The sequence below is a fragment of the Mus caroli genome, unplaced genomic scaffold, assembly GCF_978045245.1.
Source record: "Mus caroli unplaced genomic scaffold, Mus_caroli_1 scaffold_14, whole genome shotgun sequence".
NCBI classification, from domain to species: domain Eukaryota; kingdom Metazoa; phylum Chordata; class Mammalia; order Rodentia; family Muridae; genus Mus; species Mus caroli.
This window is the reverse complement of record NW_028227269.1, coordinates 19701182-19728974: the sequence shown is the minus strand read 5'-3', so window position 1 is coordinate 19728974 and position 27793 is coordinate 19701182. Positions and strand designations below refer to the sequence as shown.

Sequence of the window (27793 nt, the reverse complement as noted above, 5' to 3'; positions counted from 1 at the left end):
GTATACAAACAATGTCATCTACTGATTTCCTCATCCTGCCTTCCCCACAACCTTGGTCAAGAGCCATGCTCCAAGGGGCTCACTGAGGGAGAAGAGACTCTGGGACATTCCATGTCACTCTTGGCTAAGTGGAACACCCACAATGCAAATTCCTCAGCCCAGGCCCTGCTTTATGCATTCATTCTTGTTAACCAAACTGATCACAGGGTGTATACATGACATGATTTCATGCAGTCAGGAAGAAAAGTGAAATCATGATACTTGCACAGAAACAGAAGGAACTAGAAATCATTGTTAAGCAAAATGAACCAGAATCAAAAAGGGAGGTGTGTGTGGTGTGTTTGTATGTATGCGTGTGAATGTATGTATATGTTATGTGTGTACATGTGCTGTGGTTGTATGTGTGTGTGCATGTGTGTGAATGTAAGTATGTATGGTGTATGTATATATGTGTGAATGAATGTATGTGACTGTGTAGGGGTATGTGTGGTGTGTGTATGTGTGTGGCTGTACGTTGTGTGTGCATGTGTATGTGTGGTATATGTGTGTGAATATATGTGGTGTGTGTGCATATATATATATATATATATATATATATATATATATATATATGTGAATGTATGTAAGTGGCATATATGTGTGTGGGTGTTTTTGTGGGGGCATATTTATGTGTGTGTTTGGTGTATGTGTGGTGCATGTATGTTTATGTGTGGTGTGTGTGTATATGTGTGAATGTATGTATGTAGTATGTGTGCATGTTTGTGTGGAGGTATGTGTGTGCTTATGTGTGTGTGTGTGTATGTGTGACCTTATTAGCAGAGATCCCAGAGAACTTTCTTCCTCTGAAGAAAATAACTGTTTCTTATCGCAGGAAAATAAGTGTTGACCATGTTTCTGTTTTGTCTGTTGAGTTCTGAGGTTACAAGTGTGCAAAATCACATCTTACTTTCAATTGCATTTCAGTCATTGGGTACAAGCTATTTTTACAGCCAAGTTGTTGTGGTAAATATTACTTGTGGATTTCTTACCACCACATAAATTATAGAGGTATTAAATAATAATAATAATAATAATAATCGAAGAGAATAATAAACTACTAATAAGAAATAGTAATAATAAATAATATGAAATGAGAAATAATATGAAATAATAAAATAAGAAATAATATTAATACGATGTAATAACATATTAAAGAATAATGTGAAATAATATGAAATAATAAAATAAGAAATAATGATTATGACTAATAATGATTATAAGCATTAAAGCACAAGCATGGGGCACATACCATTCCTCTATGCTAATTTCTCTACTTCTTTACTAAGAACTGTGAGATATCACTCGCCACATTCTTTTTTTTTTTTTTTTTTTTTTTTTTTTTTTTTTTTGAGACAGGGTTTCTCTGTAGAGCCCTGGCAGTCCTGGAACTCACATTGTAGACAAAGCTGGCCTAGAACTCAGAAATCCCCCTGCCTCTGCTTTTCTAGTGTTGGGATTAAAGGTGAGTGCCACCACGCCCTGCTCACTTGCCATATTCTGCCCAGGCTCCTCATACTCTCAGGCTAGCCCTCCTGGCCATGCTCTTCCAATCCATCCACCCATGGGACCTTTTTACCCGCTTCTTCTTCCCTCTCCTTCATGGTCTCTTCCAAAGACACCAAGGCCGGGAACTGAAATGCCATCAACCTTTCTTCTTGCCAGCTGCAGGCATTAGATGTGTTTACTGATGATCACAGGAGGTAGGAATGATGTAATCATAATCCCCAAAATTATCGTAAAATATGGGTCCAGAGTCGAGGATCTGGTATTAGATCAAATGTTACTCATACTGTTTCCTCTCAGGCTGAACATCTAAAACCTAGAACATAACAGTCCTTTTAGACAAAGCTACATCAAGCTAAACATATAGACAGACTTATATATAGACTTTTATATATACATATATATATATATGAATATATAATGATATATGTATAGATATATGGTGTATAGATAGGGGTATATATAGATATATACATATAGATGTATAGATATGTAGATATATAGATTTAAAGGTGATATATAGATATAGAGATGTATAGATTGAAGATCTATAGATGATATGTAGATATAGAGATGAATATATATATATATATATATATATATATATATATATATATATTGTCATAGGGGGAAATGTCCATAAGGACAGGTCAGTGTACTGACTTCAGGGGGTGAAGAGGATGGCAACCAGATAGGAAGAACAAATCTGTGAGCTAACCTGGACACTTCAAACCTCCCAGCCAAAAACCAAGGAGCATCCAGGGGCTGATTCATTACCCCAGGTACATGTCTCTCTGTCCACAATGGGACAGGAACAGGACGTACTTAAATAAATAAAAAAATTAATTAAAAAAGGAAAAATTGAAACATAATTGAATATATATATATGTGTGTGTGTGTGTGTGTGTGTGTGTGTTATCTGGCAGAAAAAAATGGCATTAATTCAATATTCTTTGACCTGGCTCCTGTGTGCAATATCAGTTACTATGATCTGTCACATGACACACAACTACAGCCAATAATCATATGACACAGCTAATAAGGCCTGTGTCATAATCATCTGAGCTGACTAAACCCTGAAAGTGCATTGGACATATCTCCAAAGTAAGAAACTCAATATTGCTTGGACCAAGCTAAAGTCCCCAATTTACATATCTACCAATCTGGTCTGACTTCATGCACAAGACATGAATAAATACACGCTGGAAAATTACAAAGTTGCTCACCCTGTCACCATCAGCTATATTTTTTTTTTAATGGTGACTTCAAAGTTAGAGATAAAAACAGGTGTCTCACAAAAAGTAACTCTTTCAAAAAGTGCCTCACTTGGCTCCCTGTCCAGTGTAAGGAGAAAGAACAACCTTGGAATCAATCACACACCTGATTAAATCTAAGCTGAACACTTTGCTTAGATAGCGCCATTCCATTCCATGACATTGGTACTCAATAATGTAATAAGGACCAGCATTAATCACTCTCTGGCTAATGACTCTGAGCTCATTTATATTGTCAAAGAAGGTCTTAAATATTCCAACAAAGCTACATTACAAGAAAAACACTATAGCCCCAAATGTATGGAGATGACAGAGTACCTTAAAGAGGGAATGACCAAATCACTTAGAGAAATCCAGGAAAACAGAAAAAAATTGGAGGAAATCAATAAATTCCACAAAGAAGTCCAGGAAAACACAAACCAAAAAGTAGAGGAAGCCAAAATTCCTATAAAGTCCAGAAAGAACACACCAACGGGTGAAGTAAACAAAACTATTCAATACATAAAAGTGGAAATAGAAACAAAAAAGAAAACTAAATCTTAGGAAATAGTAAAAATAAAAATTTAGGACTGCAAAAAGGAACTACAGAGGCAAGGTTCACCCACAGAACACAGACATGGAAGAAAAATCTCAATCATTGAATAAGCAATAGAAGGAATGGGTAAATCAGACAATGAAAATATTAAGTCTAAATCATCCTGATATAAAATATCATGGAAATCCAGGACACTGTAAAAGGACTAAACATAAGAATACTTAGGAAGAGAGGAAGGAGAATGCTCCCTCAAAGTCTCAGAAAGTATTGACAACCAAATCATAGAAGAAAAGCTTCCTAACAAAAAGAAAACACAAGAATCATCAAAACACCAAACAGAAGGGACCAAAAAATAAAGTCTCTTCTTGTGTAATAATCAAAACATATAGTTCAAGGAAAGAATACTAAAACCTGCAAAGGTAAAAAGCCAGGAAAAACATAAAGGAAGATCTATTAAGATCACAGATGTCTTCTCCTTGGAGTCTGTAGACGCCAGAAGGGTTTGTACACATGCGCCGCAGAAATAACAGATGCCTTGATTTTAATATGTAATAAAATGACTACACCGTAAATGAAAAAAATTAAGATAATCCACGATAAACTCAAATTTAAACAACCTCTCTCTAAATATACTGACCAACACAAAGAGATAGAGGTAGAATCTAACCCGAGGAAGTAAAGGATACACATGAAAACACAGGTAGTAAATAATCTCTTACTGTCTACAAAAGAAGGGAAAGCACACACACAGCCCAACACCAACACCACCCGCAGCTGCAACAACAACAAAATACAAGGAGTTAGCAATCACCATTTATTGACTCATTCAATAAAAACAAGTTTTGATTTGGGAGAAAATGTAGCTGTAAGTTGGCACAGGACTTTGAGGTTTTTGTGTTTGAAAGCTATACAACTTTCTGTCTCAGGTTGCATGTGGGCGGTGGGGTTTTGAAGATAAACTTCTGAGTATACTTTTGTGTCTCTCACTGATCAGTAGTGACTTAATTCCAATAAATTCTTTTTTTTTCCTTTTTTTTTCCCCAGACAAGGTTTCTCTGTGTAGCCCTGGCTGTCCTCGAACACACTGTAGACTAGTTGGGCGTCGAACTTAGAAGTCTGCCTGCAACTGACTCCCAAGTGCTAGGATTAAAGGAGTGCACCACCACAACCCAGCCCAATAAAATCTTATCCTTTGCATTGTCCTGGTGTGTGAGTTGTGTTGAGCCTTACTGGACCCAACAACTTAAAGGCTTTACCACTCTGCTGACATTCATAGCATCTGTCTCCAGTATGAATAGTCTCATAAAAAGGAGTATATACATAAAAAGAAGCTCAATGAAAAAGCTTCACCATACTAAATAGATTCACAATGTTTCTACCCAGTTCAAATTCTTCCATGATGAAAAAGACTACAAAATTGTGCAAAGGCTTTACCATATTAAATATACTCAGAGGGTTTCTCCCTCAGCCTTTCAATGGCTAGGAACAGATCTCATGACCAAACCAACTCTCAGAAAAGCAAATATTTAAATTGGGGTTTCTCTGCCATGCAGTTTGTCTTGTGTGTGCCTAAAGAATTATGACATGCAAAGGCATTACAACATTCATAACATTCACGTGGGTTCTCACTTGTATGTGATCTTTTATGTCATCTTAGATGACCGTGACATCAAATGCTTTACAACACCGATTACCTTCCTAAGGTTTCTGTCTTCTATGTGTTCTTTAAAAATAATGGAGACTATAGAGTTGTAAAAAGTCTTTATCACATTGGTTATAGAGACAATAACTTTGTCAAAAGTCTTTTATCACATTGATTAGGTTTCGAAGGTTTCTCTCCATTATGGGTTCTTTTATGATACTGGAGACAACTGTGACCTGCAAAGGCTTTACCACATTGATTACATTCATAGAGTTTCTCTCCAGTATGTTTTTTTTTTTTTTTTTTTTTTTTACATTTCGATCTTTTATTAGATATTTTCTTCATTTACATTTAAAAAGCTACCCTGAAAGTCCCCCTATACACTCCCCCAACACTGCTCCCCTACCCACCCACTCCCACTTCTGGGCCCTGGCATTCCCCTTTACTAGGGCTTAAAAAGTTTGTAAGACCAAGGGGCCTCTCTTCCCAATGATGGCAGACTAAGCCATCTTCTGCTACATATGCAGCTAAAGACATGAGCTCTGGGGGTATTGGTTAGTTTCTATTGTTGTTCTGCATACAGGGATGTAGACCCCTTCAGCTCCTTGGAGACTTTCTCTAGCTCCTCCAACGACGGACCTGTGTTCCATCCAATAGATGACTGTGAGCATCCACTTCTCTGTTCGCCAGGTATTGGAATAGCCTCATGAGAGACAGCTATATCAGGAAAGTATGTGTTCTTTTATGATACTGGACATGACTGTGACCTGTAGAGGCTTTACCACATTGATAACATTCATAGGGCTTCTCTCCAGTACATTTAGTTTTCTGACTTTGCACATGATACCAATTACATTCTTAGGGTTTCTCTCCAGTATGTGTTCTCTTATGACATTAGAGATAACTGGGTCATGCAAACGCTTTACCACATTGATTACATTCATAGGGTTTCTCTCCAGAATGTGTTCTTTTATGACGGTGGAGATGACTGTGTTGTGAAAAGGCTTTACCACATTGATTACATTCATAGGGTTTCTCTCCAGTATGTGTTCTTTTATGATATTGGAGACCATTGTGACTTGAAAAGGCTTTACCACATTGATTACATTCATAGGGTTTCTCTCCAGTATGTGTTCTTTTATGACATTGGAGATGACCATATTGTGAAAAGGCTTTACCACATTGATTACATTCATAGGGTTTCTCTCCAGTATGTGTTCTTTTATGATATTGGAGATCAATGTGACGTGCAAATGTTTTACCACATTGATTACATTCATAGGGTTTCTCTCCAGTATGTGTTCTTTTATGACATTGGAGAGTACTGAGTTGTGCAAAGGCTTTACCACATTGATTACATTCATAGGGTTTCTCTCCAGTATGTGTTCTTTTATGATATTGGAGACCACTGTGACTTGTAAAAGCTTTACCACATTGATTACATTCATAGGGTTTCTCTCCAGTATGTGTTCTTTTATGATATTGGAGAGTACTGAGTTGTGCAAAGGTTTTACCACATTGATTACATTCACAGGGTTTCTCTCCAGTATGTGTTCTTTTATGACGGTGGAGATGACTGGGTCTTGCAAAGAGTTTACCACATTGATTACATTCATAGGGTTTCTCTCCAGTATGTGTTCTTTTATGACGGTGGAGATGACTGTGTTGTGAAAAGGCTTTACCACATTGATTGCATTCATAGGGTTTCTCTCCAGTATGTGTTCTTTTATGATATTGGAGACCACTGTGACTTGTAAAAGCTTTACCACATTGATTACATTCAAAGGTTTTCTCTCCAGTATGTGTTCTTTTATGACGTTGGAGAGTACTGAGTTGTGCAAAGGGTTTACCACATTGATTACATTCATAGGGTTTCTCTGCAGTGTGTGTACTTTTATGACGTTGGAGATGACTGGGTCTTGCAAAGGGTTTACCACATTGATTACATTCACAGGGTTTCTCTCCAGTATGTGTTCTTTTATGACATTGGAAACTACTGCATAGTGCAAAGGCTTTACCACATTGAATACATTCATAGGGTTTCTCTCCAGTATGTGTTCTTTTATGATATTGGAGATGACTGTGACCTGCAAAGGCTTTACCACACTGAATACATTCATAGGGTTTCTCTCCAGTATGTGTTTTTTTATGATATTGGAGATGACTGTGACCTGCAAAGTCTTTACCACATAGATTACATTCATAGGGTTCCTCTGCAGTGTGTGTTCTTTCATGACGTTGGAGAAGACTGGGTATTGCAAAGGCTTTAGCACATTGATTACATTCATAGGGTTTCTCTCCAGTATGTGTTCTTTTTTGATATTGGAGACCACTGTGACTTGTAAAAGCTTTACCACGTTGATTACATTCATAGGGTTTCTCTCCAGTATGGGTTTTTTTGTGATATTTAAGATGACTGGGTGTTGGAAAGGCTTTACCACATTGGTTATGTTCATATGTTTTCTCTACAATTTGTCTTTTTTTATGACATTGGAGATGACTGAGACATGAAAAGACTTTAGAACGTTCATTACATTCATAGAGTTTCTCTCCACTATGATTGCTTACATACCTGCAATGAAAATTGGCACATGTGATATGGTTACTATATTAATTTCCCTGTTCAATCATTTCATCAAGATGAATAAAGTTTACAAATTGGTCTACTGATAAAGATGTACCAGATCATCTGGTTTTATCACTTTATATGTTAATGGTGTTCTCCCTCATTATGGGTTGTTTTGCATCTTTCGAGATATCTGTGATGGTTATTACATGGCTAACATTTATAACATCCTTTTTATATGGGATATTTATATGATGTATTTCATCTATAGAAGGAAAATAGAACAACTCATAGCTTTATAACAGTAATTGCTTTCATAATTTTTCCTGTACGTGAATTGTACCACATTTGAATGTGAACCAGGACAAACAAAAAAATTTACAAATTCCTAGTACCCATAAAGATTTTCTACAGTGTGAGCTTTGGGAAGTTCCCAGTAAAATTAGAAAACCAATTCATTGCAAACTTTTATCATATTCAGAATGTCTACCAAAGATGGAATCTTACAATTTTCTCACAGTTCTCGGATAGAAAGCGGTACATTGCTTCTTTCAATATCCCTATGCTCACATGGCTTTTATCCATTGTGACACATGATATATATATATTAATAGAAGAGTAACAGATGAAAGGTTTCCATGCTGCATTCACGCTGTTTGACCTTTTGTTCTTCATAGATGTGTAATATATGAATTAAGGTTTTTCCTATGACAACACTCTTGACTCTCATAAACTGTACCCTAAACAAATGATCAATTTCACTATAAGAATATGAGTATCACCAACTTTCCCATGGATTATTGGCTTATCGGAAGGTTTTGCATATATATTTATCACTATTCGATGTGCAATATCTAAGTCTTGTAAGTCTATACACATTGTCAGATCAGTATAGCTCTAATAGAGGTACAAATTGAATAAAGGTGTCTCTTAAGGCAATGTTTCCTCGTCTTTTTTTTTTTAAAGGAATGCTTTGTTAAATAAATCACATAACTACATCTAGACAGTACATTTTTTTAAAGAATATTATAATTAGGGCTGGAGAGATTGCTCAGTGGTAAAGAGCACAGACTGCTCTTCCGAACGTCCTGAGTTTAAATCCCAGCAACCACATGGTGGCTCATAACCATCTGTAACAAAATATGATGCCCTCTTCTGGAGTATCTGCGGACAGCTACAGTATACTTATATACAATAAATAAATAAATATTAAAAAAAATTGTAATTATAGTTATACTTCAAGTATTGACATTTTACACTCCTGCTTTGATTTAGAGCTTCCATATCATAGTAAAATTTCCTTAGAGGCATAATTGCATAAGCTTTCACATGAAAATTACCTTTCATTTCTTCTTGAACTTTGACAATGTCTTTCAATATGATGGTTTTCCCAAGTGTAGCCTAAAAGACAGTACCAGAAAAATGAATGATACAGTATTGGAAATGAGGCAAAATTCAAGGTACTGTGAATTTTCACTTCACTGGACACTATTTATTCAGCTCAGTCTTCCTTGTTCTCAATTGTAATAACAGAGCACCATCACTCACCAAGAGACATGTCTTCCCACTATTTTGAAAAGCAAAAGAAAATTCACAGTCATACCTATAACAGTGAGGTTCCAGTAGGTCTCCAGCATCACATCTTTGTAGAGACTCTTCTGGGAAGGATCCAGCAAATTCCACTCTTCCCCAGTGAAGTTCACATGCACATCATCATAAGTCACTGCATCCTAAAATATCCCATACATGTGTACATCACAAAGCATGGTACTGACATCACTGTAAAGTAATGTATGCTTCCTTCACCATATATTCATGTAATCCTGGTGCTTCCTCCACTGTCTTCCTGACACAGAAATTATAATCTAAGTACCATAACATTTTAAAGGAAATTGAGTTGAAGGTTCACCTGTGTTGCTTATGAACATTTTAAATAAATAGGGTAAAGACTTTCGAGAGGAATTTCATTTGAGAGGGAGATGTAGGGTGAAATAGATCAACAGTACTGAGGACACATCCCAGAAATTGTAAGAAGAATCATTAACGAGAAAAACCATGGACAAGCAGGGTGTATTTGTTTACGTCTTTAATCCCAGAGTCATGGACAGGTATAAGTTATTGAGCTGGATCCTAGTCTGTTCTATGTAACACATTCCAGGACAGCAAAGGTTACATATTAAGACCCTTACTCCACTGCAAAAATCAACCACTGAGACAAAAATGATAGAAAGAACTCAGTTGTGTACTACAGTTCCTACAAAGAAGTAATGATATTCATATTCACGCACACAGGCAAAACACTCCTATTTATTTAAAAATTTCAAAACAAACACAAGAGTTTGGGGAAACATCAATACCCAAAATCCAATGACGCTGAAGCCTCAGGCAGTATTGATGTCATGAGCATATGCCATCCTAAAAAATAGACTATAATCTATGTGCCCACGGGGTACATAGGGGGCCCCAACCCCACTCAAAGGAGAAACAGAGGAGATTGGGAGGAGGGAGTCTATGAGGGCAGGGACCTAGAGTAGGGACAGTGATCAGGGTGATAATGAATATCTAATTTACAGGATAAACAAAAAAAAAAAAAAAGGAAAGAAAGAAAATGGAAAATTTTGAGTGTATATACACTTTCATCTTCCCCAAGATAAATCTAGAAATGCTCCTGAACTGTTCAAATGTTTAAAGTCTCTGCTAACACTCAAAACAATATTTTGACAGCCACATCAGAAAGCAAAGTTGCAAAATCAAACAGCAAGTTATATCTTTCCAACATAAAATGGCACTGAATACCCCTTCCCATTCCAATCAATAGGAATGTGCACACAGTGAGAGAAGATTGGACAAAGGCAAGAAAAACAGCAGGGCAAACATCAAATCCTATAGCTTTGTCTCAAACACATTGGACTTCAATTCCTAAAGGCATAGATGGTGCTCTTCCTGTAACTTCTCATACATCTCTCAGTTTGGGTACTTCATCTCCCTGTAAGCACCTCTCCATGGCAGATTTCTCAATGCGTTAGTTTTCTCCACAACCTGTGGTCACAAAATGCAACTCAAGCATCAACCTCACCACTTAAATGCAAGGAACTCAAACAGAGTCTTCCCTGGGATCCTGACTCTGTCAAAAGATGGCTGGAGTGGTGCTAAACTGAAACCATAGAGAAAGAATCTATGACCATGGTATTTTCATCTTTCAGTTTCCAGAAGCGGCACAATATGGATGATCCTGTGAAGTTTTGCTTCTAAATTAATGAACCCTGCCTCCCTTGAACCACATTTGCAGCAGGTTTTGTTTAAGGTTCCATCCTGGGATGAGGAAACACGTTGAATAGTCCTTCCATTAATTTACAACATAGCAAGCCAAAGGAAGTACTACACTCAGGGTACCTTCATAGGCATATACCCACAAGGGCATTTGCTCCAATAAGTTCACAGCCACTTTATTTATAACAGTTCGAAACAGGAAAGAATGCAGATGTTCCTCAACTAAAATGTGGACACAAAAACCATGTTTCATTTACAAAATGGAGTGCTTCTCAGGTATGAAAAACAAGGACATCATGAATTTTGCAGAGAAATGGGTACAATTAGAAACTAATATCTGGAATGAGGTAACTCAGGCCCAAAAGGACATGAATGTACATACTCACTTCCAAGTGAATAATAACCATAAGTACAGGATAACCACAGTGCACTTCATAGACGGAAAGACAGTAAACAAGACATGGCACAAAAGAGCATGGTTGAATCTCACTCAACGGGTTATGAAAGAGACAGAAGAGGTAGATGGAAGGGAGAAACTGGATGAGACAGTAGTTAAGAAATAAGAAGGGGAGTGTTAGGAACAAGTGTGGTAAGAGACAAGGGCCAGAGAGCCAGGAAAATGAAATGAAATCAGCAGATGCTGGGAGAGAGGGGGGTTAGGGTGGGGGCATCTGTATAATGTGCCTGAGACTATGAATGGGAGGGCACAAATGCGGCTAGGGAGGTGATCTTAGCTTAGATATAAAGCATTGAATTATGGGCCATGAAGAGGTGACATCTTGCAGTCAGGCAGAACCACCAGTGAAGTGTTCACTACACCAAGAAAACCAAATACCTTTACTCCCAAAATTTGTTCTGTCTGCAAGTAAGGCAGGCACAAAGTTGAAACAGAGACTGAGGGAATGGCCAAACTATACCCTGCCCAACTGGTAACCCATCCCATGGGCAAGCACCAAGGCTGGCATTACTGAGGATAATTTGTTATACTTGCAGATAGTAGCTTAGCATCATTGTCCTCTGAGTGTCTCCATCCAGCATCTGACTGAAACATATGCAGAGACCCACAACCTAACATTGGACAGGGCTCAGGGAGTATTTTAAAAGAGTTGGGGAAAGAATTGACGGCCTCTGTAGGAATAGGAAGTCCATGAGAAGACCCTCTGAGTCAACTAACCCAGAACCTAGGAGACTCTCAGAGATGGAGCCACCAACCAACGAGCACACACAGACTGGGATGGAGGCCCCCACCATATATGTAGTGGATGTGCTGGTCAGTCTTCATGGGGTCCCCAACATCCAGAGCAGGGCATGACCCTTAAGCTGTTCCTGACTGTGCAAACTGTTTCCCTAACTGGGGTGCTTTGTCTGACCTCAGTGGGAAAGGATGTGTCTAACCCTGCAGAGACTTGACATGCCATAGTTCAGGGATACTAAAGTGGTTCCCACCATCCCTGGGGAGATAAAAGGGAGTCAGTAATGAGGGACTGTGGAAGGTGGAATGGGATGGGTGTAACAATTAGAATGTAAATTGAATAAAGAAATAGGGGAAGTCAGGTCTTGGTGGAGCAGGACTTTAATCCCAGCAATCAGGAGGCAGAGGCAGGGGGATTTCTGAGTTCGAGGACAGCCTGGTCTACAAAGTAAGTTCCTGAACAGCCAGGGAGACACAGAGAAACTCTGTCTCAGAGGAAAAAAAAAAAAAAAGGAAATAGGAAGATTGAACAAATAATTATCAGTTGCATAAAAATATACAAATCAGGCAATATTTTTGTTTGTTTGACCTACTCAATATCTCAGGGCATAAGCCAAGTACAAAAGTTTTCTAGTTTTCTTTTCTTTTTTTTTTTTTTTTTTTTGGCCAAAATATCACAGAAATGACCTCTTCCTAAAGTTTTCAGTCTATTTTCCACTGAAATAGTATGACCTCAACTTCCTGTGGCTGCATTACTGTAAATGCTCCAATCTTCCAGATCCTATGGGAACAACCGATTAAGCTCCATATACAGCTTTCTATGACTTTTGCCATCTCAATTTCTGATATTTTCCATATTCCTTCAATAGAGAACAGAGATTCTGTCCAGCAGCAAAATCAGCTTTTGAAACAATTGTTGTTGTTGCTGTTGTTGTTGCTTTTGTTGTTATTGTTCTGCCTTGCAACTCTGCTGCTGTGATGGTTTCCTCTGAGCAGAAGCATCTCAGGTAATAAATGTTTGTTTTACATGGTTCTGTCAGATCACAGCACATCCTATTGCGAGCTCAGACTAGAAACTGAAGCTAGAAAATGAAGGCAAAAATATTTGACAAACACTACTTCCTGCCTTGCTTTCTTGCTTGGTCACTCTCTCATGCTTGAAGCAGGCTGAGCCAGACTTTCACCTTGCTGCCATTAAGAAGGAGATTACCTAGTGTCTTAGTCAGGGTTTCTATTCCTAAACAAACATCATGACCAAGAAGCAAGTTGGGGAGGAAAGGGTTTATTCGCCTTACACTTCAATACTGCTGTTCATCACCAAGGAAGTCAGGACTGGAACTCAAGCAGGTCAGAAAGCAGGAGCTGATACAGAGACCATGGAGGGATGTTCATTACTGGCTTGCCTCCCATGGCTTGCTCAGCTTGCTCTCTTATAGAACCAAGACTACCAGCCCAGAGATGGTCCCACCCACAAAGGGGCCTTTCCCCCTTGATCACTAATGGAGAAAATGCCTTACAGTTGGATCTCATGGAGGCATTTCCTCAACTGAAGCTCCTTTCTCTGTGATAACTCCAGCTGGTCAAGTTGACACATAAAACCAGACAGTACACCTAAGGTAGAGACTTCTGACCTTGATGGCCCTATTTGCACTTCTCCAATACTCTGCTTCCTGCTGAAAGGTCCTGGAGACTATCTGGAGACAAGCCCTATAGATCGCCTATGGGCTGGCTCCAGGCACAAAGAATGGGCTGGCAGATGATGGGCCTACCCTCTTTATAAGCAGGGACTCTCAGTAAACTTCAGAGGCTTTGAACAGAAAGGTTTGTCTTGGCCTTGTTCTTTCTGTCTGATCTCTTTCAGCCCCGGGCTGCCTTTCAGGGGAACCCAGTTCACATAGCCTCAGGTGGCTACAATGCTCACCTAGCTCTCTCATCCAACCCATGTCCACTTGCTTCCCAATATTGCCACCCTTCCTGGAAGAGTCTTCCTATATCAATTATCAACACTATCTCTCAGAGACATAGAAACCAGCCATTCTGATGAGGGCACACCTGCAACTGAGGCTCCTTCAGATGACTGTAGCCTGAAATGTTGAATTAAAACAACTATGACACAGAGACAATAATAAATGAGAGAGTTGTAAAATTCCAAAACCAATGATCTAACCATATCATTACAGGACCCCTGCCACCACATCAGGGAGTTGGAGTAGTGTCTGAGCCAGGATAAAATGGGAAGGGCTCCTGGCTCAGAGCATGGAAGGATATGGTGGAATGGGGAGAAGGGAAGCTGCACTGCCCTGTGGTGTGGTGTCCTTAACCCTGGATTCCCAGGCCAGGGAGACCAAAGAGGTGGCCAAACAGCTGGAAGGTGAATAGAGGAGTAGATTGCCCCACAGACCTGGAAATAAGACTGATGGTCTAAGGAAGATATGCTAACTTTGCTGGAAGGGATGAAAAACAACCTCCTATATACTAACAGCTCCAAGTTCAAAACTACAGAGTCACATATAGACTGAGAACAGGGTTGTTTAGAAGGGGGCAAAATGAGTTCTTTGTCCTTTCCACCCTGTTTTGCAGGGTCTGATTTTACCCTGAATGTGGTCATAAAGAGCTCTCTGTCAAGGGCAATTTAATGGGTACAGGTCCTCTTGATAAGAGGGATTTAACCCAAGGTGGAAGGTGAGTAACTATATCAATTGGGATGGAAACAGTCTCATTTCCTCTCTCAGTTAGAGAATACTAAAGTGGCACACACATAATAGAGGGCCACGAGGGGGCAGTGAAGGCTAAGCAGCAGATTCCACCACTTGTACAGAGGAGAAAATGAAGACAGGATTGGCAGCTGTGAGCCATGGAGCAGGGTTCCAAGACTGCTGTAACTTCCCAGAAATTAAGGCCAGGGGCACACAACCCCTGTTCCAGGGTCTGGAACATCTTCCTAGCCCTTTGTAGCTACGACTCGCCAGCATTTCCACTTCACTGGAGTTCCACATTCACTATGTTCATCTCACTCCACAAGTACTCAAGAAAAATAAAAAAACCAAGGTACACAGACACATTTCTGACAGACAGGTCACTGATGCAAAGAACAACAATGACACATCCTAACAGCGGTCTTTCAAGCGTTCCGATAGGAGTCCTGAGGGTCTTGGGGTTCCAGTCAAAGCATGAAGGTTTTATGCCTAACTCACAGAAACTGTAATGAACAGCACAGAGCCTATTGCAATGCAAACACACAGAGGCCTTTTTTATGACCTCAGTAACAAGGACTCTCAGCAGTCAAACTCCCATTAGGTACAAATTGAGAGATCAAGTCTAGAGGTTTTGAGTATTTATTGTAGTTACAACAAGAGTGGGGAGTTTGCATACAAATCAGCATTGTAATATTTTGAAAATTGTATGTCTGGCATAATGTGCAGGAACCAAGCAAGGGGGGCAAAAAAATCTGACAACCATGATGGGTAAGCTGTTTCTGTTTTTGGTTTCTATAGGAGGTCTTAGTTATCTCTATGTAGCTTAACCCTGCTGATGTACCTTAACTGGCTGTTGATAAGGGGATTTTGTCATGGGATTTTTGCTGGAATGTACAAATGTACATTCTCAAAAAGCAAACTGTTTGGGATTTACAAACTCATCTCTGTTGCTGAGCCCCTGATTATAGACAGAAACTCCTGGTTAACCACAACCATGCCTGTCTGTAGACTAGACTTTGTCCAAAGACCTACCTCACTCTCTGTTACTGCAGACCCTAATATCAGCTGCCCTTAACACTGGTAAAGAGTAGCAGTGGAAATATCCTCTCCTCCTGTGCAAGCTTCCTATAGATACCATAGACAATCCCCACCTGCCTATCCATTCCTGCCTCATCCCTGTGTCTCAGCCCCCACTTGGGCAGATACTCCCTATTCAACCACATTCCATGACTGAAAGGACACAAGGTAAGCTTCCATAGATCAACTTCATGATTGATTGATTTACCACAGGTTCAATTTTCCCAGTTGTTCCAACATTGTATTAAACACCATGGGCTGCTTGACCTCTCTTCTGACTACGGCTCCTTGTGGATTACTAAGATCTTCTGTTCCTGCCTGTCGCTTCTCTCAGCTTTTAATATCACAAAGCATCCCCTGTTGACCATACCTACAAAATAGGTCAGTAAAATAGGAAACTGTCAGTGAACACTCTCTTCAAATCCATGTATCAAACAGTAACCCAGGAACAAAACTCCCACCCAAAAAGACAAACCCAGAGGCCAGTACCTAGGTCAATAATCACCCAAACAGAGATGGCTACACACCAGCATAGCAACATAGAGAGTAACAGCCAGGAACAATTGCAACCAAGAAATCCAAGCTATCCCATCACAGCAGGTCTGAGAAATGAAAGCATGCAACAGATAAAGTGCAAAAGAGGTTGTTTGGGGGAAGGGAGAGGAGTGAGAACCTGGGGATGGATAGAAATACACAAGAGGACCTGCAGACAGACACACAGACAGGGAGGAGAAAGAGAGCCATGAGGGGAAGATGACAGAGAGTGTGCATGTGCAGAGAACAGAGACAGGGAACAAAAATAGAGATCTGCTATAGCTGATGGCTGATGCATATAAAGCACGCCTGACAACAGACACAGGGGATGGAGGCAGGAAATGACATAAGGAGTTGCTAAGTCCCTAAGAGCAGGACATGAGATTACCTGACAACTACAGAGGCAAGGTTCACCCACAGAACAGGAAAGGAAGACAGAATCTCAGGGATTCAAAACGAAGAGAAAAAATTGATATTTCAGTTAAAAAAATGTGGATTCTAAAAGTTTCGTGGCAATAAACAACTGGGACTTCTGCAAAATATGTGAAGGCGAAAATTACAAATGATTGGAATAGAAGAATATCAGCTCAGAGGTCTATCATTTTCCAATAAAACCACAAAAAAATTCTGAAATTATTAAAGTCCCTTTCCCAAATAATAATAAACTCACTAAACATGTGATGCAAAAAATATGAAAAAACTGCAACAGAACAAAAATTAACAAAACCTAAACAAAACAAAAACAAGTATAATGTATGAAATCAGACCTATTAGAATTTTACCTGTTTTCGTAATGTATAAATAAAGACAAAGGGGTTTGGACATGTGTGCTACAGACTCAAAGAAACCACCCTTGTTTTCATAAGCCAGCCTAACTAAGGTCCAAAGGATTTGGGAAATGATAGGGAAGTTATTAGAGGTCACCCCTGATGGAGCAAGTGAGGAGCAACACGAGAGACCTCACAGGTGCTCACATATGGCTTATACTTCCCATCTAGCCCCAAAGAGGACTCACCACCCCAGCTTCCACTGCTCAGCACCCTGCCCCTACCCTCTGTGGGCAGTAACCCTGTGCTCACCATGCCTCGAAATCAGAGCTTCCCTGAGGTCCTCTCACAGCACCCAACAGCAGAGCTCACAGCAGGACACAGAGAACCATTCAAGCCTGCACAGCCACAGTGAACTTGGGGAAAGGCACCCGGAAGATCATGTCTCCTTGTCTGACTGGCTGGCCTGCCTGTGGAGACCTTGATTGGCCAGTGGGTCTCACCCTTCCTCAAGGTTAAAGTGTGCTTCAAGTCCAGGGCCACACCTTTTCCAGATCTCAGGTGTGGTTTGCACTACATTAGCATTTGAGCCAGTCCCCAAGAGGACTCTCACCCCTCCCAGCCCTGGGGGAGAACTCACCATTCATGTGGGGCACTGGGCTAAGCATGGACAGGGTGGTCTCCAGTTGAGCTGAGGTCTGAACCCCGGAAGGGTGATAATTAACCTATGTGACAAGGAAGGCATCAATTCCCTCATGCTTCTGGAATTCAGGCTCCTGCCTAAGTTACAGTCCCCCACCCCCACCCCAGCCACCACAAGAGAAGCCTGGCTAAAAGTCATGTAGGCAAAGTCCCAAGCTTCTGACCTTCAGGCTAAACTCCTCCCCAGTTACCTAGCAACAGTAAAGACCATAAAAAGGGATGTTCAGCCCCGCCTATCTCTCTTGCTCTCACTCCTTTGATCTCTTACCTCTCACTTCTTGCACTCCTCTCTCCTCTTTCCTTTCTCTTTGACCTCTCCTCTCCTCTCCTCTCCTCTCCTCTCTCCCTCTTACTCTCTTTCTATCTAGCCTTCCCCCTTCTAGCCTTCTAAGGGGGCCTCTCTCTCTCTCTTCTACCTTCTCTCTTTCTCCCTGCCTTTCTATAATAAAGCTCTAAAACCATAGAATATCTCCTTTCGTCAAGGCCCACTAAGCTTGGAGGATGGGATAGGCTTTCTCGTAATGAGCCCTTTCTAATCTCCCCATGGAAGGCCTTCATGTGCTCCAGTCAAGATCCACTGTGCTCACTCTCACAGGTGTGGGAACCTCTCATCCCTCTTCCCTCTCTCCCATAACCCCAGGGCTTTAGGAAAGTAGCCCCAGGGCTCCCAGGTTGGGCTGCCCCTTGTTCACACCCAAAGAGTGGGTGAAAGGCTTAGATGCACACCCGGGGCTGAGCAAAGAGTGTATGGCAGCTCTCCAACATCTCTGTCCAGAGCATAGGTGGAACTCTGGCAGGGTGTGGGCCTTCCCCCCCCCCCTTTCCTTTCTTCCCCAGGGCCCCCTTTTAGTTCCTAACACGTTCCAGCTCAGGCTAGTCAGCTGCCTGTTCCTGCCCTCTGTGAGCAATGATCCTGCATTACCAGGACCTGACTTCGACCTTGCCTGAGCTTGCCTCACAGCACTTGCCTTCCTCTTCCTGAAATACAGGGGAAGAGCTTGCATAGCCCATTACCCAAGATGCAGTGGGGTTATCAATCTGAGTGGGAGGGAGCCCAGGCAATGAACATTAAAGAGGGATTTTAGGAAACAAGAGTTTTGTTTGGGGCTCAGTGCTGGGCTCAGGGAGACTGCAGCTCCCTTTCACCAGATGATACCAAACAACCCTGGGAGGAAAGCCAGAAATGTAAGGGAAACACTGTTGAGCCCTCTTGGTAGCCAGCACATCACCATCAGTGGCAAAGTAGAGAAAAGCCACAGTTGTATTAGGACAGGTTCTCTAGATAAACATATCTCAAATCAGAATGAATTTCTCTGTGGATATAGAAAGGAAATTTAATAGAATGTCTCTCTAATGTCTAATATAGAAAGGCTATCAGCCAAGGGAACTTAGAAAAATCAAGGACGGGTTATCTCATGTTGCAGGTTATTACAGCTGATATTCACTATGTACAAGAATTCTGAAGAAATAAGTACTTTCCAATGCCAATTTTAAAAATCAAACTAGCAAATCACCTTTTCTAAAATACAAAAATAGGGCAAGTATAAACAATGAAAGAACAACCCTGTTCATTGTCTTTTATGTATGTAGGATGCCAAAAGAATCTATTGCCTAGATTGAAGGTGGATCTGACAATCTCAAAAGATCAAGATTAAGAAATGGTTTCTCACTTCAAAAGGTATAATGAACACATTTCCCTCACAGTAAGCAGGGTTAGACTTAGGGTTAGCCTATTAGAGAGTTACGGTTAGGATTAGGGTTCTTAGTGTTAGGGTTTTTAGAGGCAAGGCAATGGTCAGGAAGCAGGGGTGAGCTGAACTGGAAGGTTTATTATTTATTTGTTATTAATTTATTCTTTGACAATTTCATATTTGCACACAGTATATCTTGATTATTTCTATCTCTCATTCCTACCTCTACCTACATCCTCTCTGACACTTGCACCTTCATGTCTCCATTGTGTCTTCTTTTTCCTCCTAGTTCCCCCATTTCTCCTCCCCCTCCATTCCCTCCTCCTCCTCTTCTTCCTCTTCTCTTCTTCCTTCTCTTCCTCCTCCTTCTTCTTCATCACCATCACCATCATTACTAAGGTCACTTAGTGCTGCCTGATGGAATATTACTCAATATCTGTTAGGCTGGATCTTGTGCATATAAATGGAATGGCACTGCCCAGAGTGCAATGGTCACATTATATCCAGAAAACAAGTGTTTTACCAAATGTGTCCTCTGATGCAATTTGTACTCCCTCTTTTGCCATGTTCCTGTGGGTATTAGTTTTGGAGACTTTTTCTTTGATCTGAGAAGAATGTATCCTGATGATTAGGACAGCCCTAGGTGGAAGGTTTGTCCCTAACAGTTACCTTAATTGGCATGGTTTAGCTTGTGCCCCTCTAAGAAGCAGCAGCCACCACACACAGATCTCCTGGCCTCGAAGACCCAGCCTCAATCCATTCACTATGAGACCTTTATGTACACAACCCAGATGGTTTTCTGGAACCCACAGCCCTAAGGGACCAGGTATATTATTAGACAACTCACTCTGTGGCAGTGAAGGCCTCTCAGTAAATGCCTCTAGAGGTTACAGAGGCAGCTCAGTTGGTAGAATGTTTGCCTGGCATTCAAGAGGCTCAGAGTTTGATCCCTAGCACCACATAAAATAAACATGATGAAACATGCTGTAATTGCAGCCTTCGAAGGTGGAGGTAGAGGCAGGAGGATCTGAAATCCAAAGTTATATTTGGTACATAGAGTTCAAGGCAACCCTGAAGCCCTGACTAAAAAGTAAAACAAGAAAAGAAAAGCCTCTAAAAAAAAGGGCCTCTAATGCCTCCCCAGGGGTTAGCACTTGATATCTCTGGAGTTGTCAGTCTTGGCTCCTCTAAGTTGACAACAATGGAAGCTGGCCTGCAGAGACTCAATGGACACTAGCTTGCACTAAGGAAAACCACTTCTGTACAGTGAAAGGACATAGAAGAACCAACCAGAGTGGTCAGAACTCCTGTTTTGTCAACTGCTGAAACCCAGAGTCACATGACTCTATGGTGCCTATATGACTGAAAGACCCACAACGTGAGGACTCCCCCAAGTTCTGACTCAGGAGAGGCGACACCCCAAAATCACCCACAAGAAACGGTCTTGCTGCAAATTGCAAGAGGATTTTTATTCAAGAGCGCTCTTGGGCCCATGGTCATACACCACGCAGGGGTAGAGGACCTTGCCCCCCCCCCCAGTAGCTGAGTAAGGGGGTATTTAAAGGAAGAAACCACAACTCAAGGAGGTGGGGAGGGCGTTGTTGGAAAATACCAAAAATACCAGTTAAGAGTCACAAGGAAGTGTAAAGTCACAAGTGTCAGGTTATCTCTCAAGACAGTTTCTAAGAGCCCCTAACAATAGCACATTTGCATTGCAGGTTCCAGTAATGGTCAGGGTGCCATTCTTTGAATTGAACCCAGGAATTGGGTGGGTGGAGGAATGTCGCTATCTGTTTTATGACCAGAACCTGGAGCACTAAGCCACAAAGACCACACTCCCAAGCCTGGGCCTAAAAGCCTCGAATTTTGTTTTTACTTTGCTATACTTCTTCATGACCTCTCCCAAAAAGAAATAATTTAATGCTTTCTTACTTTACAATTACTTTTCTTTATTTTTTGAAATTGTAATATAATCTAATCATTTCTATTCTCCAAACCAACCCACATATCCCTGCTTCCTCTTTCAAATTCATAACCTCTCTTTTCATTTGTTATTTCATACATATATGTATATTCCCTAAACATATAAACACAGCCTGCACAATCTGTATAATATTATTTATATGTCTGGCTTTGGTGCTGACCATTTGGTATTAGGCAACGAACTGGCAAAAGCACATTTTCTTAACATAGAATTAAAGCTCATAAAAATGCTAGTTATAGCCAGGTGTGGTGGTGCACCTCTTTAATACCAGCACTCAGGAGGCAGAGGCAGGTGGATTCCTGGGTTCGAGGCCAGACTGGTCTACTAAGTGAGTTCCAGGACACCCAGGGCTATACAGAGAAACCCCGTCTCAAAAAAAAACACCCACCACCCAAAAAAACAAACCCAAAACCAAAACCAAACAAATAAACAAAAAACAAAAAGACTGCTTTCAATACAAGTCCTCTAGACAGCCAATCCTCACAGTAGACCTGGTCTCTACCACTAAGGCATGCTGGACAGTGCCACTTTTACCTTGGGGATGATAGGAGACCCATGCTTCAAGTACCAGGGAATGACACCCAGTTCAAAGGACACTTCTGCACTGCCACCACCGCAGCATCCAAATGAACCCCTACTCCCTTGCTGGTCTCCCCACCTTTCTCCTGGGACTAGGAACAAGCACCGAAATGTCTTTAAACTGTGAAGCAGTGGCTAGAGAAATGGTTTATTGTAAGAGAACTTCCTGCTCTTCAGGAGGTACCAAGTTTCATTCCCAGCACCCACAACCAAGCAATTCACAGCTGCCTACAACTCCGGCTGCATAAGCTCTAAGGACATCTGCATTCTGAGTGTCACACACAGATACAAATCAATAAAAAGTAAATCCTAAAGAGGAAATCAGACCATGGGAGTCTGAGCACCAAACCCTCTAACAGCTTTGCGCCACTCCACAGCCAACGTGCAAATTCTCTCCCCAAGGTAAAGCCCAGTGCTATCTGGACCTAAGCCACCCCTCCACACAGGCCCCTCTGCTCTCCCTCACCTCTGATCACAGGCCTTCTGTCTGCCCTGATACTCACATCTCAGCCCTTTTCCAGGATTCATCTATGCCTAGGTCTTTGCAAGCAGGCAGCCTCTACATTCCAGACTGCTCAAAGGTCACCTCTGCAGAGATGCCTGTCTTGACTTCAGTTTCCTCCCCTCCAAACCACATCCTTTCCCCAAGTTATGCATAACCTTGTCTTATCACAACCTGTCACACAACCTGACATAATCACCTCTCTATCAGTGATTATCAACTAGGGAAGAGCCTTTTACAAATATAAAAGCTCCAGGCCTCAACCAAATCATATGAGATCAGAATTCAGGAGAGCAGAACCAGGTTCTTCCAGTCCACAGACACCCCCTCGCCCACCCGGCAACTCTGAACACAGCCAGGACTCAGGGCAGCCTACAACAGTACTTTCAAACCCTGGTGCACACACTGCTCCTGAGAGTGCTGTTAAAATGCACACTCTATTTCCACAGCTCTGCCATGGAACCCGAGGCTCTGCAAGTTCCACACCACACTGACTGGTGTTGTCAAGTGAAGCATTTTGCAGTTGCAAGGGCCTAAAACTGTGCTCATCAACAGGACTTCCTGCAAGTATGGAGAACAAAGTCCTGAATCTACATCACACAACAGAGTGGCCACCAACCCATGTCCCCACCAAGCATCTGAGACAGAGTAATGTTAGCAAAGAGCTGACTTCATTCTTGGGCTACAATGCTGACCAAAAGCCAAAAGTGCAGTTCCCCACCATGAAAGGCCTCTGTAAATTCTTGGCCTAAGGAGCCTTCTGCAGCCTGGATGGATAGGAAAATTCTACCAAAGGCCTAGTTGATCACCAGCCCAAGAGTGGATAAATATTTCTCTAAGGTAGGGACACAGATATGGAAGACTGGATTAAACCACCTTGGAGCCTCTTACACCAGGATTCCATTCAAGGCCCTTTCATCCACATCCCTGATCACATGTAAGCAGTCCAAGTCTTCCTGTTCTCTATATCATCACCATAGATGCACTTGCAGACATGGCCTCACGTCACTGATCTGCCTGGAGAATTGGTTTCTCCCCACGGAACCACAGATTCTTTCAAAGAGAAGAGATGTCTAATCCCTTCACCTAACACACAGCAGCAGGTCCCAAATGAACCACAGCAAGAGCTGGGATGCACAAGGAGTGGTAGCATAGTAACTGCACTACTAATCATAAAAGAGAAACTGAATTCAGCTGGAGGGAAACCAATTCCACCCTAACTGATTCAAGACGTTCCAGAGACACCAATTCAGATTTCAGGGCAGCATAAAATGATCGACTGTTAACCTACTCCCTTCCAAGGATACACTGAGAAAAAGGGGGCATCCTTCTGACCATAGATTCAAAATCTGTTAGCCTGGGATTCTGAAGGAGCTGGTTTACAAACAAGTCACAAAGGACTACAACTCAGAATCAAATGCAAGGCCAGTTCCCACTGGAACTGCTGGGCGCAGCCTGGCCCCATGAACAGCATCCCCCTGAGAGTCTGTACAGTCCAGATGTTCATTCTCCTTTTGCAGTTAGAACAGCAAAGCGATTTCCAAGGTAACCAAGGACAACAGAACAAGAGACTCATGGCCATGGAAGGAAAAAGTTAAATTTTAATACTTAAGAGTCAATATCAAATTTATTTTTAAAACCACATCAATGCCAAATAAGCAGGGTAGGAATGAATGGAGCTATGAAGAAGCCCTAACAAACAACAGGAGTGTCCCAGGAATGTACACAATGTTTCTCTATTTCCAGAGTATTTTGAAGTAACCAGAGGCTTAAATAAACTAAGATATAAAAATCAAAGCTGGGAAGAGGCTGGGGGGTGTCGCAGCTCAGTTTTCAGATTTATGCCACAATTACTTATTTTCTCCCTTATTTCCAAAGCACAAAGCTGACACCAGTTGTGCTCTGCATTTTGCAAACTGTGCAAAGTAAGTCACCCAGAGAAAGTCATCAGGAAGTGAAAAGTTTCAAACCACCTACACTCTCACCTTTTACCAAGACAATAAGTTCCTTAGAGAGAATGCATGGGGGCTGGGAAGGCAGCTTAGGGGGTCAGGTGCTTGCTGCACAAGCTTGTGAACCTGCATGGGGATCCCCAGGATTCAGGGGAAGCAGAGACAGGCTGTGGGGAACTGATTCAGGAAAGCTTTGCAAGTTCAGCCTCTGGCCTAGGTCAGCACAGGAACCATCACACACACACACACACACACACACACACACACACAGAGGCACACCTAGGAGGAGGGACAACAATTTCCATTTATATGCACGCCTTCATCCATTCATTCATTTTCTTCTCCCCTCCTCCATTCTCATTCCAGGGTCTATACAGTAACTACAGTGAAATCTGGTAAAGCAGCTACCATTTACTAAGTCTACTGGGTACTGTACCAGAACCTTCAGAAATAGACATGATTATCTAGACTGTGAACTGGATTGAAAACGGTAAAAGTATCTATGTTCGGTTACGGTCTCATCCCAATTCATACAACTGGAAAGTGATGGAGCCTGACTCGGAGGTGGCTGATCTAGCTATGGGAAGTTTTGAGAAAGCACCATAACTAAGCATTAGAAAAAGCCATGCAGTTTGAGAAAGCAGCATCCAGCCAAATTTAAACTCCACTTGCTGTGTCTATAACCTGAACTAATCTCCTAGCCTCAAATCCCTTATCTGCACAGCAGGGATAGAGATTAAATACAACAGTTTGATACCTGTAATACAGGTCAGGCACTGGCAAACAACTGAAATTCAAGATACAGGTGTGCAGTCAAAAAAGCCTATTTCAGTCAAAAAATGACAACAGCTAGACATATTCTCAATTGGGAGCAATCAGGTTTGCCAAAGTTAATCAGATAAGTTTACCTATTCCATAACTCATTTAAGTAGAAGACCCGGGACTTATTTTTTTAGTTGTATTTCTATGAAATGCGTAACTTTTTGTATGTCACAAAACCTACCCTAATGTCTCATCTGACCATAAAAAGACATTTGCTTAAAGTCCAAGTATTGTAAACATGGTGTGTTATTACACTAGACAGAGAACAACTTTTTGTTTTGGAAGTAAACATTAAATTATGTAGGAGGAGAAAGAAAGCATTATTTTAAGTAATCCACACTGAGTCCTTTCACCCTTCGAATCAGTTCATACACACTATTATCTTAGAGTGGATGCTGGCCTCACTTAAAATGAGATGAGCCTGCAAGGAGTTCAGGTTTTTCCTGTTTCCAACTCAAATCCACTTTCTGCTTTGGAGGCTGAGTGAAGCCAGCCTGCTATTTGACAGAATGACCAAATCCAGTCTCTCTTTAATCTACTCAGTAATTGAGCTCTTGGGTAATCTCCTGCACTGCATGGAAAAGCAGCTTTGGGTTCATCCAAAATAAACTAAAATTAATCAGAGAGAGGCCATGCCTACTTTAATTGCAACTCGTATTTTCCTGGCTTTCCAACATCTGCCAGTATTACTGATACCTAACTAATTCAATACAATGAGAGAAGCGTCCTAACCTTATAAACATGGGCTGTCTTTTAAGGACATCAGACACAAGTGTCCTTTCCACAGAGGGAATCCTACCTTTTTGGATGTAATTATTTTCATAAGCATTAATGATGTATTTTCAAAACACTGTGACTATCTTCCTAGTGCTTTTCAAGGGCCCTCATGGGGGAGGAGATCTCATCCCCCTCATCCCCCACCTGTCTCATTAAAGGCATCAGTGGCACCTAAAGGCCAGGCTGAGAAAAGTGGACTAAAGCAACCTGCTCTCACTGACTTTGCTACAAAAGATTTACAAGCAGATCTTTGGGAAGACAGGAGAGAGAAAAGAAAGGGGACTAGGGTGAAGGAGAAGAACGGATACCCTAGCTCACTTCCAAGAGCAGGATGCTGAACCTAGTATTTTTCATTGAGTCTAGTCCTGACTGTGTCGGTCTACAAAGACAAATATTTTACACGAAAGAACAACAGTCTAGTCCCCCACCCCACTCCCCGCCCAGCCAAAGCCTAATAGCGAATGCTTTGTTCAACCAACGGGAAAGGATGTAATGACATAGCTTAATTTAAAAGCTCTCCGAACAACAACCTCTGGCAAGAGTATTTTAAAATGTCTACCTTGATCTTAAAATTCTGAGCAAAAGAAATGTAGTCATCGGTTCACTACTGCTACACATGTGTGTCTCGTTCTCCAGCTACCTTTTGTGAGTCCAGCTCGACGAACAAAGCCTACAGAGCTGAAAACACGAAACTCTAAATTCTGTTGGGGAGGTAAAGAAAATGATGTAAGTGAGGCTTTCCCAAGCTATGGACAGCCGTGGTCTCTGGACTCACACAGCCTCTTCCAAGCCTGCTTCAATTTTCAACCCAAACTGCTTCCTTCTCGCAGTCCCTCTTCCCCAGGATCTGGAGAGCTCGCGGCTTAGCCACTCAATACAATGACTATGCAGGCCCTTTCCAGGTTAAGGGCACAGGAGCTGATCATACTGTCAACAGGCACTACACAGGTAGCCCAGAAGCGGCCACCAAAGACCTTTTGGACCTCAAAGAGACCATTCTCCACATCCCACAGCGCTGCTCTGTGGCACGTAGTGGGAATTGAGATAAGGGGTCCCTGAATCTGCTCTACATATTGGCTCAGAAGCCACAGCTGCCCCCGCCGGGCTACTTCCGGAACAAGTTGGAGAGGACCACGCAGGGAGAGCCATCACTCGGGGGCCGCAGAGCTCACAGGGTTCCCCGGCTTGAAGCTGCTACAGACTCTGCAGCCGAAATTGACCTCTCCGAGGATGGGAGCAAAGAACCTGAAACCCTGCGAGGGAAATGGGAACAGACAGGAGCGTTCCCAAAAAAAGGCCCAAGGTGGCCAAGCAGCCTCTCCCTAGAGCAGGGAACAAAGGGCTTCTGTGTCGGGCACTGCTGGTCCGGCTGCGTCCGGCTTTGGGGGACCAGAACCTTTTCCCGGGTGTGGGCGCAGGCGGAGAGCACTGGGTATCGGGAACCAGGCGCGGAAGCCTAGCGGGTCCCCAGGACGCAGCGAGATCCCCGCGACCCTAGCCTCCCGCCTGGCGCGGGCGACGCTACCGCTCACCTCCTCGATGGCCGCCACGGTGTTCCCGCACTGGGCCGTGCGCGTGGTGAAGCTAGAGGCCGTGGGCGCCTTGTAGTCCTCAAGGGTCTCGGCCACGAATTCCGACACGGAGATCTGGTCCGGCATCGCCAGGGCGCCGGGACGCGGACTGCGGCCG

The 27793-nt window shown here is 42.0% G+C and overlaps 1 protein-coding gene across 1 annotated transcript; it reads right to left on the bottom strand.

The window, feature by feature from the left end:
* Positions 1–4109: 4109 nt before the first annotated feature.
* On the bottom strand, positions 4110–27762 carry LOC147001168 (uncharacterized). The gene is made up of 5 exons (XM_085830441.1): positions 27463–27762; positions 27277–27357; positions 9163–9289; positions 8900–8960; positions 4110–7565 (listed from the first exon to the last, which is right to left on the bottom strand). Exons 1-5 carry the CDS (start codon positions 27760–27762, stop codon positions 5903–5905), a joined length of 2232 nt encoding a protein of 743 aa, XP_085686567.1. The 3' UTR covers positions 4110–5902.
* Positions 27763–27793: the final 31 nt, after the last annotated feature.